The sequence below is a fragment of the Leptosomus discolor genome, unplaced genomic scaffold, assembly GCF_034619465.1.
Source record: "Leptosomus discolor isolate bLepDis1 unplaced genomic scaffold, bLepDis1.hap2 HAP2_SCAFFOLD_63, whole genome shotgun sequence".
Lineage (NCBI taxonomy): Eukaryota > Metazoa > Chordata > Aves > Leptosomiformes > Leptosomidae > Leptosomus > Leptosomus discolor.
In genome coordinates, this window is record NW_028237738.1 from 657,102 (window position 1) to 673,521 (window position 16,420).

At 60.3% G+C, this 16,420-nt stretch overlaps 1 protein-coding gene across 1 annotated transcript in view; it reads right to left on the reverse strand.

Moving 5' to 3' along the window:
- Nucleotides 1-254: 254 nt before the first annotated feature.
- The window catches only part of LOC147413154 (coiled-coil domain-containing protein 40-like), a 28,445-nt gene continuing 12,279 nt past the window's right edge, over nucleotides 255-16,420 (reverse strand). The window contains exons 18-29 of the mRNA XM_086480598.1: nucleotides 15,739-15,962; nucleotides 14,934-15,117; nucleotides 14,707-14,852; nucleotides 14,266-14,431; nucleotides 13,764-13,860; nucleotides 13,485-13,680; nucleotides 7,132-7,173; nucleotides 6,103-6,136; nucleotides 5,776-5,865; nucleotides 5,382-5,519; nucleotides 5,118-5,171; nucleotides 255-287 (exon numbers count right to left, since the gene is read on the reverse strand). Coding sequence (XP_086336724.1) covers nucleotides 255-287; nucleotides 5,118-5,171; nucleotides 5,382-5,519; nucleotides 5,776-5,865; nucleotides 6,103-6,136; nucleotides 7,132-7,173; nucleotides 13,485-13,680; nucleotides 13,764-13,860; nucleotides 14,266-14,431; nucleotides 14,707-14,852; nucleotides 14,934-15,117; nucleotides 15,739-15,962 — 1,404 coding nt within the window. The remainder of the gene's footprint in view (nucleotides 288-5,117; nucleotides 5,172-5,381; nucleotides 5,520-5,775; nucleotides 5,866-6,102; nucleotides 6,137-7,131; nucleotides 7,174-13,484; nucleotides 13,681-13,763; nucleotides 13,861-14,265; nucleotides 14,432-14,706; nucleotides 14,853-14,933; nucleotides 15,118-15,738; nucleotides 15,963-16,420) is intronic.

The window sequence follows — 16,420 nt, forward strand, 5'->3', positions numbered from 1 at the left end:
AAGGTTTCAGAAATACAACCATTGTGTTCCCCTTTCTTACGGACTTCCTATGAAGGGTGGACCACTTGGCTATGCAGGAGAACGGGTATTTTTCAAAGGCGAATACCGAGGGATGTAACTGGGGTGTTAGGGACAGGACTTGGGGTTCTAAATACCACAGATTCAGAAGTGATAATGAACAAATTAGCTGCCTCTACCGCTGATCTGTCCAAATTACAACAGCCATCACAATCCTCCCTATTAGCTCTAGGAGCTCACCAATGGTTGGTGTCGGAAGTTCTACCCGACTGGGAACGGACAAACATAAGGGATCATAATATCATTATAGCTGCAATTGGAGGGCTCCAAAGGAATATCTCATTGGCCCTGAGCTGTATCCAGGCCCAGCTGTAGAAGCAATCAATAACTGCACCTATTGTAAGGGAAGGAGAGGAAGGGGTCTTCCCCACAGAGATACGGAAGATAGTCTGGGATAGTGCCACCGATACAGAAAGAGGGCTCCAGTCCTGCTGGGAAGTAATAAACTTTACCTATAACCCCACCACACACACAGTCACTGCCCTCGTGTTAACTATCCACAATGCATCAGTGACTGTAATACATCCCATAATAGCCATGGGAATAAATCACGGTCAAAATTTGCTTTATCCTTTGGAACATAGGACATGGGCCCGAAAGAGAGAGAACAAACGGCAAACAGTTGACTTAGAATCCTGCGTTGTACGAGAGCAACAGGGATTTCTCTGCGAAAGCAATACCATGAGTGCACAAGACATTTGCTGGATACCGACCAAAAGGTCTGTCACCTTGAAACTCGCCCGAATGCCAGTCCAAAACCGGTTGTCGTCTATGCAGGAAAAGGTTGTGCTTGTTTAAGAACAACATGTCGCTTTGTGTCTGTAGGAGGAGTAGAAACGGACACCAGGAATCACTCGAATTTCTGTATTTGTAATTTTACCACCATCACAGGATGTGACTTTAGCTACCTTGCTCCTGTGGTTTCTCATCAAATCCTGAGATCAAACTATACACTGATTTCTGAACTAGAACCCACAACTATAGGGATAGACTTAGCAGTGAGAAAAAGATTGTTGAAACACCCAGACTTAATACGGATATTAGAGGAAGCCAAGAATAATAGACCGGAAACTCTAATAACTGTTCATCATGAGGCAAATGAGGTAAGTAGGGTCTTGAAAAGGGTCAAAAAGGACGGAGAACACAAATGGTGGGATACACTTTTGGGGTGGTCACCTTCAGACACCGGACTTTTTCAATGTCCTAATGCATCCAATAGTAGTGTAGTTGATAGCTACCGCTATTTTATTATTTCTAGTAGGGACCCTATATATGTGGGTTTGGCGTGTAGTTAGAAGAATAACTTCAATGTACGAAGCATTATACCAACCAGAATAGCCAAGTAAAAGAATTCACTTAACTCAATAGAAAAGGGGGGAATTGGTAGGGGGACATATAGAAAATATATTTTATAACCCAAGATATATCGAAAATATTAATAGGGAGCTACATAGAAAAACAAAGCTAAACCTATTAAAACTTGCTTCCCAGACCTAACATGCATGCAAGTAGGCAATTAGTCACTACCCCCTGCAAATTGCTTGAGAAAGAAGCTGATAAGGGAAACAGAAAAAACAGAAACAAGGACCTAATTCATGGTTCAAAAGCGTCAAAGGCAGGAGGAGCTAAGGGCTAAGGAGGGCTCACTAACATCCATCTCTAAACAAGAACAAAGAGGAGATAGCCAGGTGTGCACACAAGGACAGACCAGGCTGAAACTGGTCTGGGACTACAAGCTCAGCCAAATTAGAGCTTCCAGGGGAGAGGGGAGGAGTATACAGCGAGGAAGATCTACGGCCTTCATCCCTGAAGACCCCTGCCCAGGACCACCAGGAGGAACTGCGCAAGCGCCCCGAGGAGGAGCCCGAGGCGGAGATTATGGAAATGACAAGTGACAGGAAGGAATGGCCTTTTTGGGGACAGGTCATGAATATGTCCAGGCATTTCGAAATAGGTGATGTTTTAACTGGGTAAATACTGGAGAAGCGGCCACGGTGGGGATGCACGTTTGTGGTGGAGCGATCCCCCGTGCATCTGCGCGCAATAAACACACCTACTGTGTAACCTTTCGGGTTGTAAAGTCTTTTCCGCACGTCAGGGTGTCACAGGCCTGGGGGACACAGGATCACCCCGGGGGCGGGGTGGTGGTGGTGGTGTGTGTGACAGGGCCTGGGGACACAGGATCACCCTGGGGGGGCGGGGCAGCAGGTGGCAGGGCAAGCATGAGGGGCACAACAACGGAGCTGGGGGTGCCCCCCCACCACACACCACTGTCCCAGTTGTGGGACCCCACGGTCACCCCACCATCCCCACCCCTCCTCCTGCCCCACACACAGCCCTGAGGGGGTTGGTCTAGCTGTGACCCCAGCCCCACAGGGCAGCCATCACCCCTTTAAAAAGCTCTCCCGTTCCTTCAAGCGCCCCAACCTCACCCTCAAAGCAGGGGGGGACCCCTGATCCCCCTCAGATTCGCAGCGCAGTCACAGACCAGAGCCAAGGCTTTCCCTCCTCACAGAGTTATTAAACAGAAATGTTAAAAAAAAACAATAAAAACAAACAAGACATGGGGGCACAGGAGCCATTCCCCCCTCCCCAGCATGTGGTGCTTTGGCAGCAGCCACTCTGGGGTGGGGGTGAAGCCCCTCCCGCCCCCCCAAAGTTAACCAACAATGTGGCAAAACACCACAACAAGAAGGAACTCCCCAAATAGTCAGTGACCAGTACAAGGGGCACCCCCAGCCCCACACCCTGCAGCACTCCCTGGCTGCAAAGGAGGTTTAAGTGCTTTTCTATAAGAGTTCTGCCAATAAAGCTTGGCTGACGGGGGGGTCGCAGCCCTTATGGATGGGGTGGTGGTGGTGGTGTGTGTGACAGGGCCTGGGGACACAGGATCACCCGGGGGGGGGGGGGGGGGGGTGTGATGTGCTGCAGCCCCGTGGCTTGCCCAAAGCTGGCAAAGCCACCCCCCACCCAGCCCAGGGTGCAAGGGGAAGGGGGGCACTGGCTTGGGGGGCTGCCCCACAGCCCCCGAGCCCCATCCCTGATGCTGGGGAGGGGAGGTAGCCTGACCCCCACTCCCAGAGGAAGTTTGAACCTGGCAGGGATTGAGCCCCCCTAGGCATTCCCCACTCACATGCTACAGCCCCCAGCCACCATTTGGGGTAAAACCTAAACCCTGTTTAGGTTAAAAAAGGGGTAAAAACCCACAACCATACCCCCCGGTTCTCACGCTGCTGAGGGGGGCGATGCTGGGCAGGGCACCCAGCACAGAGCTGGGAAGGCTGGGGGGGGTGGGGGGAGGGGGGCAACCAGGTTTTGGGCTGGGCAACCGTGAGCACCGGCAGCCCTGGGTAGGGGGTGGGCAGGGGGCTGCGGGGGTCCCTCAGAAGTTCTTGAGGCGGCTGTAGAGCTCCCGCTTGCTGCGCTCGCCCACCCAGCTGCGGCTCTTCTGGCGGAACTTGCGCAGGTCCTCCTTGAAGTCCTCGTGGTCCATTGGCCGGTAGTCCTGGGGCTCGCAGTGCATCTGGGCACCCACGGCTCTGTCAGCACCTGCAGGCCCCCCTCCCCACCCCCTGGGGCAAACCCAGCACCCCCCAGGACCCCCAGCACAACCCCCTTCCCCTGGAGGTACCACCCTCAGGGAGGATGCTCAGAGCCAGACCCTTTCCCCTCACAGGGCAGGGTTTTGGGGAGCGGAGAGGGTGATTTCCCCCCACCCAGCACTCTCACCCTCCTGCCAGGGACCGCCCCCCCTCCCACACAGGGGGTGAAAGGTAGGGGGGCTTACCTGGTACTGGGGGAAGAACTCCCGGTACCCCCCCTTCAGGACATAGAGCTCGGGGTAGTGGAGGTGGGGGTACTCGTTACAGGCTCGGTCCTTCTCCCTGATGAACCGGCACCTGCGGAACAGGGGACAGGATTGGCACCCAGATAGGATCCTGCCATGCCCAGGGGGTCCGGCAGAACCCAGCGTCCACCCCACCTCCCCCAACCCCCCCAAACTCACATCCTGGGCCCCCTCTCGGAGGAGAACTCGCAGTGGAAGATGACGATCACCCTCTTGCTGGCGTCGAAGGGCACGATGGGCTTCTTCAGCAGGAACTCCTCCACGTCCTGCTCCAGCGGCAGGTTGACGGCGCCCTGGCGAGGGAGAGGGGCCCCTTTCAGCCCCCCCCTCCTCCCATTTCATCTCGGGGCGGGGGGGGGGGGGCCCTTCATACCCTGCCCCCCTTCTGCCCCATCTGCTGGGAATGCCTTCACCCCCCTCCTCCTTCCAGCTGGGGCTCAGCACCTCCGGAGGTGCTCAGAACCTTTGGGGAGGCTCTCAACCCCTCCAGGGGGTTCAGCAACTTTTGGGGGGGGCATCAGCCCCTCTGAGGTTTGACAGGTTTGTGTCTCCCCCACCCATGACCACCCTGTCCCCAGCCCCGAGGGGCGCAGCGGCGGTTCTGACCTTGATGTGGCCTCCCTCGTACTCGTAGGGGTACCTGCAGTCCACGATCACCCAGCTCTCGATGAGGCTGCTGAACTGCCCCGTCAGCACTGCCACCATCTGTGGGGGGAGCCCGTCACCGAGGGGGGGGCGGGGGGGGGTGGGCAGGGAGACAGCCCTGTGGGGGTGGTTTTTTTGGGGAAGAGGTCACTGCTCCCTTACCATTTCGGGAGAAATGTACTTCAGGTCCGGGTGCTTCCCCTCTACCGTCTGCAGAAGGTAAGGCTGGAGGAGAGGCGGGTGCTGGGTCAGAATCTGTCCCCGGGGAGACGTCCTGGCTGCCACCCGCTCCCCCCAGCCCAGAAGACCCCCCACCTGCGAGGTTTGCTCCCTCCCAAGAGGGACGGCGCTGCGGCACTGGAAGAGCAGCGGGTCAGGCTCTTCAGGCTGGAAAGTCTCAGCCCCAAGTCCCCTTGGTCCCAAACAAGGGCCACCAGCTGTATTGGGGCTCTGGCACCAGCGCAGGGCTCCACTGATGGTCCCCCTTTGTTTCAGGAGAGGGGGGCAGGCGGCATCCCCAAGCCTGCAGCACCCCCAGCAGCCCTACCTTGGAGAAGTCCCCGATGAGCTCCCGGTGGTCGTTGGCCAGCAGGTTCTCCATCTCATTGTGGTAGAAGGACCCGGATCACAGCAGCCGCGCTTTCTGCGGGGACATGAACCAGAGACACCCCCCTCGGCGTTAGCGAGGGCGCCGGCAGAGCCGTGGCACCGGGCAGTCCCACCAGGGACGGGCAAGGACGCCTCACCCCGAGGATTCCCCATCACCCACCGGCTCCGCCGCTGCCGCCTCCTCGCCAGGGCTACCGGCCACGCTCCTCCGTCGCTTGGTCTTGACGGGGGTGTCCCGGTCCTGGGGTCGGTCTATCCGCTTCAGGATGGGCCTGATGACGCTGCTGGGCAGCGAGGGCGAGCGGAAGAGCTGCTGGCACTTGCCGTGCTTCACCGGACACTGTGTGGGGAGAGAGCCCGTGTTGGTGCCCAAGGGTCCGGCATTCCCCCCACATACACCCCCCCCCCCCGAGCACCACGAGAACAAAGGCAAAAGGGTCCCTCTCTAGTGGCTGCACACCACCCAGGACAAGCCCAAAGCCCTGGGGGGTGTGTGCTGTTCGCCAACCAGTGACCCTCACCCCCAGACCCCACCTTGGAGACCCCAGGAAGGGGGAGCCTGGGGCCCCATCCACCCCCCGAGACACCCAACGTACCGGCTCGGCCTCCTCCTTCCTCACCAGGGGCGCAGTCAGTAGGTTCTCCATCCCCTGTGGCCCGTCGGTATCGCTCTTCTGGGGGGGCACCTGGGGGGGCCACAGGGGAGAGACAGAGAAGAGCATGAAGGGAACGAGTCCCACTGCTGCTTCGCACCCCCCTGGGCAGGGACGGAGCCCCTGGCCAGGGTACATCCAGCTGCGCAGATGGAGGAGCCCTCCCTACTTTCATCTCCTCCTCATCCAGGATCTCCACAAAGCCATCATCTTCCTCTTCAGACATGGAGGAGGTCAAGGAGCACCGGCGCAGGATGATGGGGCTCTCACCCTGGGCGGCGTTTTCCTTCTCGGGGGTGTCGAACTGGGGAGGGGACACGACACAGCCCATGGCTCAGGAGTGGGGCCAGCCCCACACCAGCCCTGTTTGCAGACACAGTGACCCCAATCCCCCCAGCTCCCACACCCACAGGTCTCCAGTGCAAACAGGGTGGCTGGAGCAGCAGGTCCCGGCTCAGCAGCCCCTGCAGCAGGACCACCCACCCCCGGTGCCCCCCTCTCAGCGCCCCCAGCCCCTCTCACCAGCAGGCCGGGTGCAGAGCCGAGTCTCTGGCTGAGGGGGTCCCTCCCCGCAGCCCCATCGCTGGCGGGCAGCCGGCTGCGCTGACTTGGCCTCTGCAGCTTCTTGAAGACAAACCCCTCCTGCAGCAGTGGGGGAGGGGGGGGGTGGGCACGGCATCCCCCTGCCCCTTCCCCGGTCCTGCCTCCCTCTCCCCAGCCTTGCTGCCTCCCCTCACCTTGTCCTCAGGCTTCCTTGGGCCCCTCTGCTCCCTGGCCCCGTGGCTGTTGAACTCCCGGCAGTGGGAGATGTTCTTCAGGACCGGGCTGGCCCCCAGGAGCTGTGGCTGCAGGGCGGGTTGGGAGGGGTGAGAGGTGCTGCACAGCCCCTGCGCTCCCCAGCTCCATCCTCCTCCTTCTCCTCCTCCTCCTCCCAGCTCAGCCAGGGGCACAGCAGGATCCAGCCGCCCTCAGCTCAGCCCTGCAGAGCCCCCGGGACTTACCGGCAGTGAGTGGATCCTCCGGATAAGGAGCTTATTGCTGCAAAAAGAAAAGGATTGAAGGAGGAGAGAAGATGCCCTGGACCAGCAGCATCCCACCCCCCCACTGCCCCGAAGCTGGCATGGACCCCCTTGTCCCCTGGGTCCCCACAGTGGGGTGAGACCTCCCCGGACAGGACCCCAGGGCAGCAATTCCTCCAGCCACTGAGCAACACCGACAGCTTGATCCAAACCCCAGGGAAGGGCAGACAGACAGCCTGGCTTTCGGGTCTGGGCACAGGGACAGAGCCCCTTCACTTACTCTTTGAGAGCTCTCCTGGACTCTAGGATCGCTGTCTCAAAGCTGCAGGAAGAGAGGAGCCAGGGTTAGGGGGGATGGCACCCCGTGCCCCAGCCTGAGCAGCCCAGGAGCCCCGGGGATGGGCAGCCGCAGCCCTTACAGGGACCCCAGCCCACGCAGGGGTCATCAGCCCCCCCAAGGGGAGAGCAGCTGAGCAGCTTTCAGCCCCACAAAGGGTTAAAACCCCATCTGGAAATCACTGGTTTCAGACGGGGGGACCCCAATCTGGGCTGGGGGGTTAAGCAGCACGCTGAGGTGGTCCAGGGCACCCCGCTGACCCCACTCGGGGCCCAGATGTAGCTGGTGGCAGTGGCGCCCGCTCTCCACCTGTATGTAAATCCGGCAGCGGGGATGCTGGGGATGCTGGCCATCGGCCATATGGCCATGCAGCTGCACACTGCTACAGGACGAAGGGGGCACTGGCGTGTCCCCTGCAGCCCAGCCCACCCAGCCCCAAGGCTGCCCCAGCATCACCATCTGCCCCCAGTTACTCAGTCACCAACATCTGCCAGAGAGGGGCTCTGCCAACGGCCCTGGGAGTGGGCGAAGCCACCGGCGTGGCACCGGCGTGGCACCCAGAGCCCCTCAGCCCCGCAGAGCTCGGCTCTCAGCTGATCCCTGCACCCCAAATCTGCGAGGCCTGGGCAGCAGCACCCCAAGGAGGCTGAGGCGGGGGTGCTGGGAGCCCAGGGAGGTGCTCAGCACCCTCACCCCGCTGCGTGGTGAGGCAGCGAGCCGTCTGCCGGCCGTCCCTGCCAGAGGAGGACTTGGCACGGCAGCACCGCAGAGGCTTCCTGCCTGCACCCACTGCCAGACCCCTGCCTGCAGCAGGGCTGGGCCGAACACCAGCACCGACACCCCCACTAGAGGTGGTTTCTCACACCACCCCCCACCAAAAATCAATTTTGGGGTGGAGGGAACAGCTGGAAGCACAGCCCCCCAGCAAGGCTGGGACAGGCCGAGCGTGGGCACTGCAGGCAGCCTGGGGAGGGTGAGCAGGGGGGACACAGTGGGCAAGGGTGGAGACCTCCCGGAGTGGGGGGACGCGGGGCGAGGGACACTCACACTTCCTCCAGTGCCGCGGGGTCCTCCTGCGTGGGGGAGTCCAGCCCCACTCCTGCGGGAACAAGGGGCAGGGATAGCACCGGGGGAGGCGGGTGGGAGGCACGCCGTGCCCCCGGGACCCTGCTCCAGCACAGGTCCCCCCCCCGCTCCTGTGGGGCGCTGGCAAGGTGCAGGGGAGCCCCCCCCACCCCAGCTGTGTTCCCTTCTAGTGCTGGGGAGGGGGCCACAGGGGGGGATCTGCTGTGTGCTCAGGCGGGACCCTCACCCAAAGCTTCCCCTGTCCCCCAGCATAGCGAAGGGACGACCCTGGAACCACCCATCCTGGCCAAGATGTCCCACATCACCCTGCCCAGGGACCCCCACTGGGGTGGTCCACAGCCGAGCCCCCCCCCGGGGTGCAGGGCTGGGCGGGTGGGGGGGCTCCCACCCATCATCCAGCACAGGGAAAGAAGCGCTGGGGAGGAAATCCCCGTTTAAAATCCCAGTTTGACTCAGAGCATGGCCAGGAGCTGAGACAGAGCGGGGGACTCGGCTCCCACGTGCACCCCCAGAAAGACCCTTCCCTACCCTCAAACCCCACCCCTGCATGCAGTGACCCCCTGCCCAACGCCCACCCCCCCGACACAGCTCCCCCTGCACACCCCCAGCCCCGGGGAGGAGGGGAATCGGGGCAGGGGCGGGTGGGGCAACAGCACCCATCGCTCACCCGCGTCCGAGGACTCGGAGGAGACGGAGCTGCGGGGGGAGCCCAAGGCTGCCGACCCCCGGCACGGGCTGGCCCGGCGCCTCTGCAAGGACAGCCCCGCCACCCGCCGCTTCGGGGTGTCCCAGTGGCTGCGGGCAGGGCGGGGGCGGCGATCAGCCCGTGGGGACCCACCGGTACCCCTCGGGGTGCCCCCCTCGGGTGGGGCGGTGGGTGGTGTCCCCCCTCTCCGCGCTCAGCACTGCCCTGAGCCGGCAGCATTCACGCGTGGGGGGGAGGGGGGTGCGGTGCGGGGCAGCCCCCCCGTCTCCACTCACCTTCCCAGTCCCACCAGCTTGTCCGTATCCAGCGTCAGCGGGGTGACCGGCGACATGCCCGCTCGCCTCCTGGCCACTCCGGCTAGCCCACGGCCACCGGGGCCGCCCTGCGCCGCCATGGCGAGTGCAGGAAAGGAAGGGAGGCGTTAATTACACCCGTTGGAGCGACCGTTCCCGGCCCCGGCGGAGCGGAGCGGGGCCGCGCCGATGCTCCGCCGTCCGGTGAGCGAGGGGGGGGGGGCGCGCGCCCGCGGCCGCCCCTATTTATATTCGAAAACTAACAGGGGAGCGGCGCGGCGGGAGCCAATGGGGAGGGGCGGGGGGCGGGGCCACGGCCGGGTCGGGGGCGCGCGGGCAGGGGAGCGGAGCCCGGGGGTGCGGGCAAAGCACGGGGGGAGGGGCCAGCAGGGGTGCAGGGGCATGGCTGGAGGGGCTCAGGGGGCATCGCCCAAAATGGGGGGGGGGCATGGCTGGGTGGGGGGACATGGCTGGGGAGCACAGGAGAGCTCGGCCCAAAGTGGGTGAGGGGCATGGGGGGGGCACGGCTGAGGGGGTAAATGGAAATGGAGGGGTGCGTAGCTGGGGTCTTGGGGGGCATACGGCTGGGGGGGCACGGAATGGTGCGTGGGTGGGGAGACATCACTGGGGGAAGTCTTTGCAGTAAAGATCTCCAGAGGCCCTAGAAACAAAAGAGCAGCAAAGACACGAGAAGTGGTTTAGACCCTGGAAGTGAAAGCCCTGACAGGAGCTCTCTGCTGCCTGTAGTGTTTCTAAAACACCTTGGTTCCTCCACTCCTTCAGCCAGCAGCGCACAGCGCAGCAGCCCAGAAGCCCCCTGCCATGCAGGCTATCCAAGTGAAAACTTAGGTCCAAGAGGAAGAAAAAGGGCTGGTGCAAATCTCCAGAGTTCATACTAAATTCTTTCAGTCCAAAACTGAAGGGCAGGGTGCCTACAGAGACTGGAAAATAATAGATTTCATTCTTTTCCCCTTTTCTCCAGTTTTGCTCTGTTGGGGTTTAGTTTTTTCCTTTTTCTTTTTTTTTTTTTTTTTTCTTGCGGGGGTGTGTGTGGTTTTTTCCCAGAGAATGTAACACATGCCCAGTCTAGCTGTGCCTTCTTAGACCTCTTCTTTGGATCTATCTGCAAAACTCTGGCAACACCATGCAGTCATTCTGAGAGCCCTGAACACACGTGCCAGCCATCTGAGGAAAGGACAGTGCGTTGACACTGCATGTATTACTGAATGGTTGGTTTTCACTACCTCTGCCAGAAAAGATATAATCCTGATCACTAAATACTTTTTTAAAGCAAAAGAGTGGAAAGAAATGTTCTTGAGAAGTGTTATTTATCTGACAGCTATCAGGTTCTAAGTTGCTCTTTCAGGCAATAAAGATTTTTCTCCTTTCTTTAGCGTGGCCGTATTATTTTGAGACACACAAAAATGATTTCCCCTAAGAAAACAAGCAAACGGGTGCTACAAACTTGAGGGACAGTAGATCTTCCAGGTCCTGCCCCTCGCTGCAGACAAGACGTTGCCAGCATCAAGTGCTCTTTGACGACGCCTTCTGACCACAGGCACCAATTCTGATCAGTACTGAGAGACAGGAGAATCTAAGCCCAGGGTCTGAACACGTTTGGAGCTTGCCTGACTTCACGCTTGATATTACACCAGCAAAATACCTGGCCCGTGATTTTGTAGCAGTAACTGTGACGGGACTTACCCTTGCCCGACTTGTTCAAATCGAGTGTATTTCTGCTTAGGATCTGCCACGCTCACAGTGCTCCCTGAAAGAAACAACATTAAAAATGGAGACACCCCCTTCCAGCAGATCAGAAATGCCGCCCCACTGTCTGGGGTTGGGAGCCGTTTGTAGGCAGCTGGGTGACAACAACGATACAGGCAGCTCCGCAGCACAGAGAGTCTCCACGAAGACTGATTTTTACAGTCCTCTGGAGAGTCACCTGGACAGGAAACCAAGAACTTGGAGAAACATTCACAGGAGCCGCAGATCAGAAAAGAACAAGTACCAGTGCAAGTGCTTGTTGTCTCGAAACACTAAGGACAGCTGGAACAACAGAGCCTTCATCTTCTTAGCAAGAAATAGTCTGTGCGATTCCCCAGAAGGTTTAAGACTTCTGGAGGTTAACTGCCCCTTGGGTTCTGGAATCCATTCTGATGAACAGGTGCCACTTGCAGACAGGAAGAATATTGCAGAGTGTTCCCAGGAGGGGATCTTCTCAACGTTTCAGCGGCTTGCCAAAAGAATGCCGTCATGTTTTTAGAGAACAGCACCTCCTGTTACAAACAAGAGAGAAAAAGCATCTCAGGCAAGAAGCCAGAGAGATTGGGAACATCAAGGAGGAATGCAGATTGGGACAAAGAGGCAGTGAACGAAAAACCAGCCATGCGCTGCAGGACAGAGACAGAGGAAGGAAAAAAGAGGGGCAGGGAGCAGGACAGAGGGAGAGCAAGGAAAACCAAAGGGGCAGGTAGAATAGCAGAACAAGAGAGGGGCTTGGAAAGCAGAGAGGGACGAAGAGGGAGCAGGGGACAAGAACAGACAGAAGAAGAAAGGTACAGGGAAGCAAAAGAGTGACGCCAGTGATGGAAGGTGGGAGGGCACAGGCACAGGGAGGCACCCGGAGCACAAGAGGGGTGACACGGCCCCAAGTGTGGATGGAGGGTCGCAATCACGACAAATTTATCTACACAACTGCAGATAAGCCGGCACGTCTTTATTGCAGCGCTGGGAAGCACAGGGACAGCTCCACCCGACGGGCTTCAAAGTTACATCAAAAATTCAACATCTTATACCCTTTTTCTGCAAAGTCAGGATCTTTAACAGATTTTAACATAAGCATGCATCTTATGCCCGCTATTAATTTTGACAGTTACAATGATTGGTCCGCCCTATTCTATAACTTTCTTAATAGTCCTATCCTAACCTAATCATTGGTTATTTTACTGATCAAAATCTCTGATATACAAATTAGGATGGGGAGGACGGGAGAGTCTTCACAGCAACATTCCTTTGTTTCGATGGTTTCATCACATAAGAGAACTAGCTGAGAACGTACAATTTCACCCCTTGTACCTGCCTCCCTCCCTCCTCGTTCTGTGTTCTGTACAGTTTCCCAATCCACAGCACCTTCAGCTTTGGCCATCTTCCTAAGGCCTGCATCTGCTGTCTCTTAGCATAAGTGAGGTTTTGTCTACTCCTTACCATAATGTAAATTAATTGAATCAGGAAATAATTAACTATAAGAAATTAGTTGTTTATTCAAAACAATTAATTATCAATGAAATTCAAAATTCAGATCTGATTATAACACAAGGGCCCAGGACTCACTGCCGCTCCCGCTCTTGGTGCTGCTGGGAGGATTTTACTGTTGAGACACTTCTGTCTCTGCCTCTCTCAGCTCTTACAATATGAGGCTTCCTACATACACAGCCTCACGTGCGCACACACACACACACACTACATGGCTGTACCGTGCTTTGGCTACGCACACAGACCCCGCGGTGCATGTTGGTGACCAGCTCTGCTGAGGACTACTCACAGGGACCCTTCCTCACGCCGAGAGGCCGGCTGTCTCTTGTCTGCAGCTGGGGGCAGCTTGCAGCCAGATCCCCTTCGTGTCCTTCTCCAGCCGCTTTTCCTTTTGCCCATCTCCTCAGCTTCAGCCTGAGCTGGATGCAGCTGACGACATCCCCAGGGCAGGAACAGACCACCGAGCCCTGGCACAGCCTCTGGCAGAGGGAAAGAACCCTGACTGTCACAGCCGGCCCCAGGCCGGAGCCCCTCCTGCTGCAGCCGCTCCTGCAGACCCCGCTCCTTCCCCGCACTGCTGCTGAAGGCCCCTGGGTTAACAGAGCCCTGGGCCTGCCCGAGGTCCCACTCGCCGCTGCCAGGACAGGCCGTGGGGCAGCCTGGGGCTGCGGGACAGGCCTCAGGGGAGGGGCTGGGGACAGGGCAGCTGCAGGGGGTGAGCGGGGCTGGGGAGGATCAGGGGGGCTCTGGGAGTCGGGGTGCCCAGTGCCTGTGCTGGGGGGTCTGTCTCCTTCTCCTTCCCCTGCCCAGCCCTCAGGTCACCCCCGGGGATGCCCCAGCCGGCCCGGCTCCGGCTTGGAGCTCCCACCCACCACCCCCGGGCAGCCAGCAGGCAGAAGACACCCCGTCACCCACCCAAGGGCCTCACTCACCTCAGGGGCAGCCCCAGCCCTCACCTCAGACGGGCCACGCAGCATCCCGGCAGAGCCATCCCAGGAGCACCCGTGCCCCCCGCCCGCGGCTCGGCCCTACCGATGACGTCCAGGTACTGCCGCACCACGCTCTTGGGGTCAGGGCCCAGGAAGACGTAGAAGTCCAGGATCCCGCCCATCATGCGCCAGGTCAGGGCCGGGATGGGCTGCAGGAGCGCATCTGGCGAAGCACGAGCGCCGGAGGAACAAGCTGAGGATGGGGACGTGGGCCAAGCCCATGCCCAGCACCTCCGTGGGACTCACCCATCGCGTTGCTGTTCAGCAGAAAGACGCCGTGAGCCGAACCGCTGTCCTCCATCACCAGGTAGAAAGGGTGGGAGCCGTAGAGGTTGACCTGGGGCTGGAGTAGAGCACAGCGCAGTGCGGGTGAGGCTCCGTTGGAGGCCCCAGCACAGCACCCACCCACCCACCTGCCTGCCACTGGCCAGAAGCACCGTCACGGCTCGGGGTGCAAAGCCAGGGCTTGCAGCCCCAGACACTGCCTGAGTCAGCAGAGCTCTGCCCCAAACAAGAGCCCTGGACCGTGTCAGGGAAAGCGGCTTCTGAGCCAAACAAGAGCCCCAGGGGGGACAAAGCCTGACTTGGGGACAACGGTCCCACGGGCTTGCCCAGGGCTGAGGCCAGGTCCCAGAGCTCCACAGCCACCGATGCCTTTCCCCAGCCCCAAACAAGATGTCAGAGGTTGCAGGGCCACCCCCACAGGCGCAGATGAGCCACCTCCCTCTCCCTCAGCCCCGCTCCGTACCACAGGCGCCATATCCCGATTCCAGAGGGTGACCCTGGTCCACGCCGTGTCGAGGACCAGCGGCGTCTGGTGCTCCCCCAGCCCAGAAATGAAATGGGAGGGCAAAGAGGTGGAGATCTGCAGGAACTGGTCTGCGAAGAAGAGGGGCGCGACGGTGGTGTTCGGCCTGCCGGAGAGAAAGGGAGACTCCGGCAAACAGCCCCAGCGGTGCCCAGCAGCTGGGTTTCAACTGATCTCTGGGACTCCTGCTTCCCTTCCCAGGCACCGAACCGCAGAGGGGCTCAAAGCAAAGGCCCCGCAGCCGCTGACCGCCACCCCGCTGCTGTCACCGCCATCCCCTGCCGCATCCCTGCTCCGTCCCACGCACCGCTGGGGTTGGGGCCAGGACCCGCTTCCAGACTGAATCCCTTCGGGAAGGCTCGGGGCAGGACGGGCACTTACAGGACCTGCCCGTCGCGCTGCCGGCAGACGACGAGGCCGAAGGGATCCTGGTTGATCTGCAGCCCGTAGAGCGGGGAGGCGGCTCGGCCGCTCGCCCGCGGCGTGGCCAGGGGCACCTCGTACCGCTGCCGGGCCGGGTCCCGCAGCTGCGGGGACAGAAGGGAGGGGGGGGGTGTCAGCGGGGGGGTCCGGAGCACCGGGGCACCGGTCCCGGGGCCGGCTCGCACCGTGAAGCGGAGGCGGGTGGGGGTCTCCAGCGCCACGTCCAGCCGCCAGCTGCCCACGGCCCCCGGCAGGAAGCTGGCGGCGACGCGGCGGAGCCGGGTGGCGGAGCCGGTGGCGGTGGCCGTCAGGTTCTCCGCCCGGTAGCTCCGGTAGCCGCTGGGGAAGAAGCACGAGGGCGGGCCGGGGCTGGAGCCGGAGCCGGGGCTGGAGCCGGAGCCGGCGGGTGCGTAGCAGCAGCCCCGCTCCTCGCAGTCCGCCCGCGACAGCAGCCGCTCGGGGCCGCAGTCGAAGCGTTCGCCCGGGGGCACCTGGCAGCCGGCGGCCCCGGGGCTGCCCGCCGCGGCGGAGCCCAGCAGCGCCAGCAGCAGCAGCGCGGCCGGGAGCCCCAGCCCCGCCATGGCCCCGCCGGCCCGGCCCGGCCTCCCAGCAGGCGCGGCGGGACCGGCCCCACGGCACGGAGGCGTCTGCGGGGCGGGACCGGCCCCGGGAGCGGGCGGGCGCCTTCCCCCGCCGGGGCCGGGGCCTTCCGCCTCCCGGAGCTGCAGGGAAAGGCGGTGAGAGAGGGGGGGCCCGGAGGGGAAGGGGGCGGCTGCCCCCAGCGCCCCAGGCCAGGGGGAGGGATGAAGCCACCCTTGTGCAGCCAAGGAAACAAAAATCAGTTGCACTGCTACAGCTTTGGTGACCACTACCTGCTACACAGACTTAGTTTTTAGATATTTATTTACAAAGCCTGCAGGCTCCAGCAGAACAAGAGCTGAGGGTTACATGGATGGGGTTGGTGGCAGTCAGGCTTCCTGCGAGCCCAACCTGGAGCCCAAGCACTGTCCTAGCCACTGGAGAGTCCGGTAGTGCTGGGGATGGTCCTGCTGGATCTGCTGGACGATGGCATCGATGGTCTGGAGCCGGTGGCGCAGTTTCTGGTGCTCATTTCTCCAGGCTTGCTCCGTGCGGCACAGGGGAGTGTACGTCCCTTCCTTCAGCGCCTGCAGGTGCTTCCGGCGAGTCTGGTAGGACACGATCTCCAAAAGGTTCTGAGGAAAGCAACAACAGAAATTGCTTTGACAGCAGGCCGCAGAGAGAAAAGCACTAAGAAAGGCAGGTGACTTTTGTCACCGGTACTGGAACCATCACATTCTGAAAGGGAAGGGCTTCTGAAGAGGGACAGGGCTATGAAGTCCCCCTTGTACCAGCAGAACAGCTGCTAACGGGTACAGCCAGAGAAGTGGTTAGGTTGGAAGAGACCTTTAAGATCATTGAGTCCAACCATGAACCTAACGCTGCCAAGTCCACCATTAAACCGTGTCCCTAAGCACCACATCTACACGTCAGCTAATAGAAAAAAAAAAAAAAAATTAAATGTTCATCACAGAATTCCATAAACCAGAGAAATACCTGCATGCACAGGGCAACCCTCGCCAGGACAGAGTTTGACCAACTTACAACCTTTGCAGGAGGCCATTCAAGACCTTCAGCTGGCTCTCAAATCTGT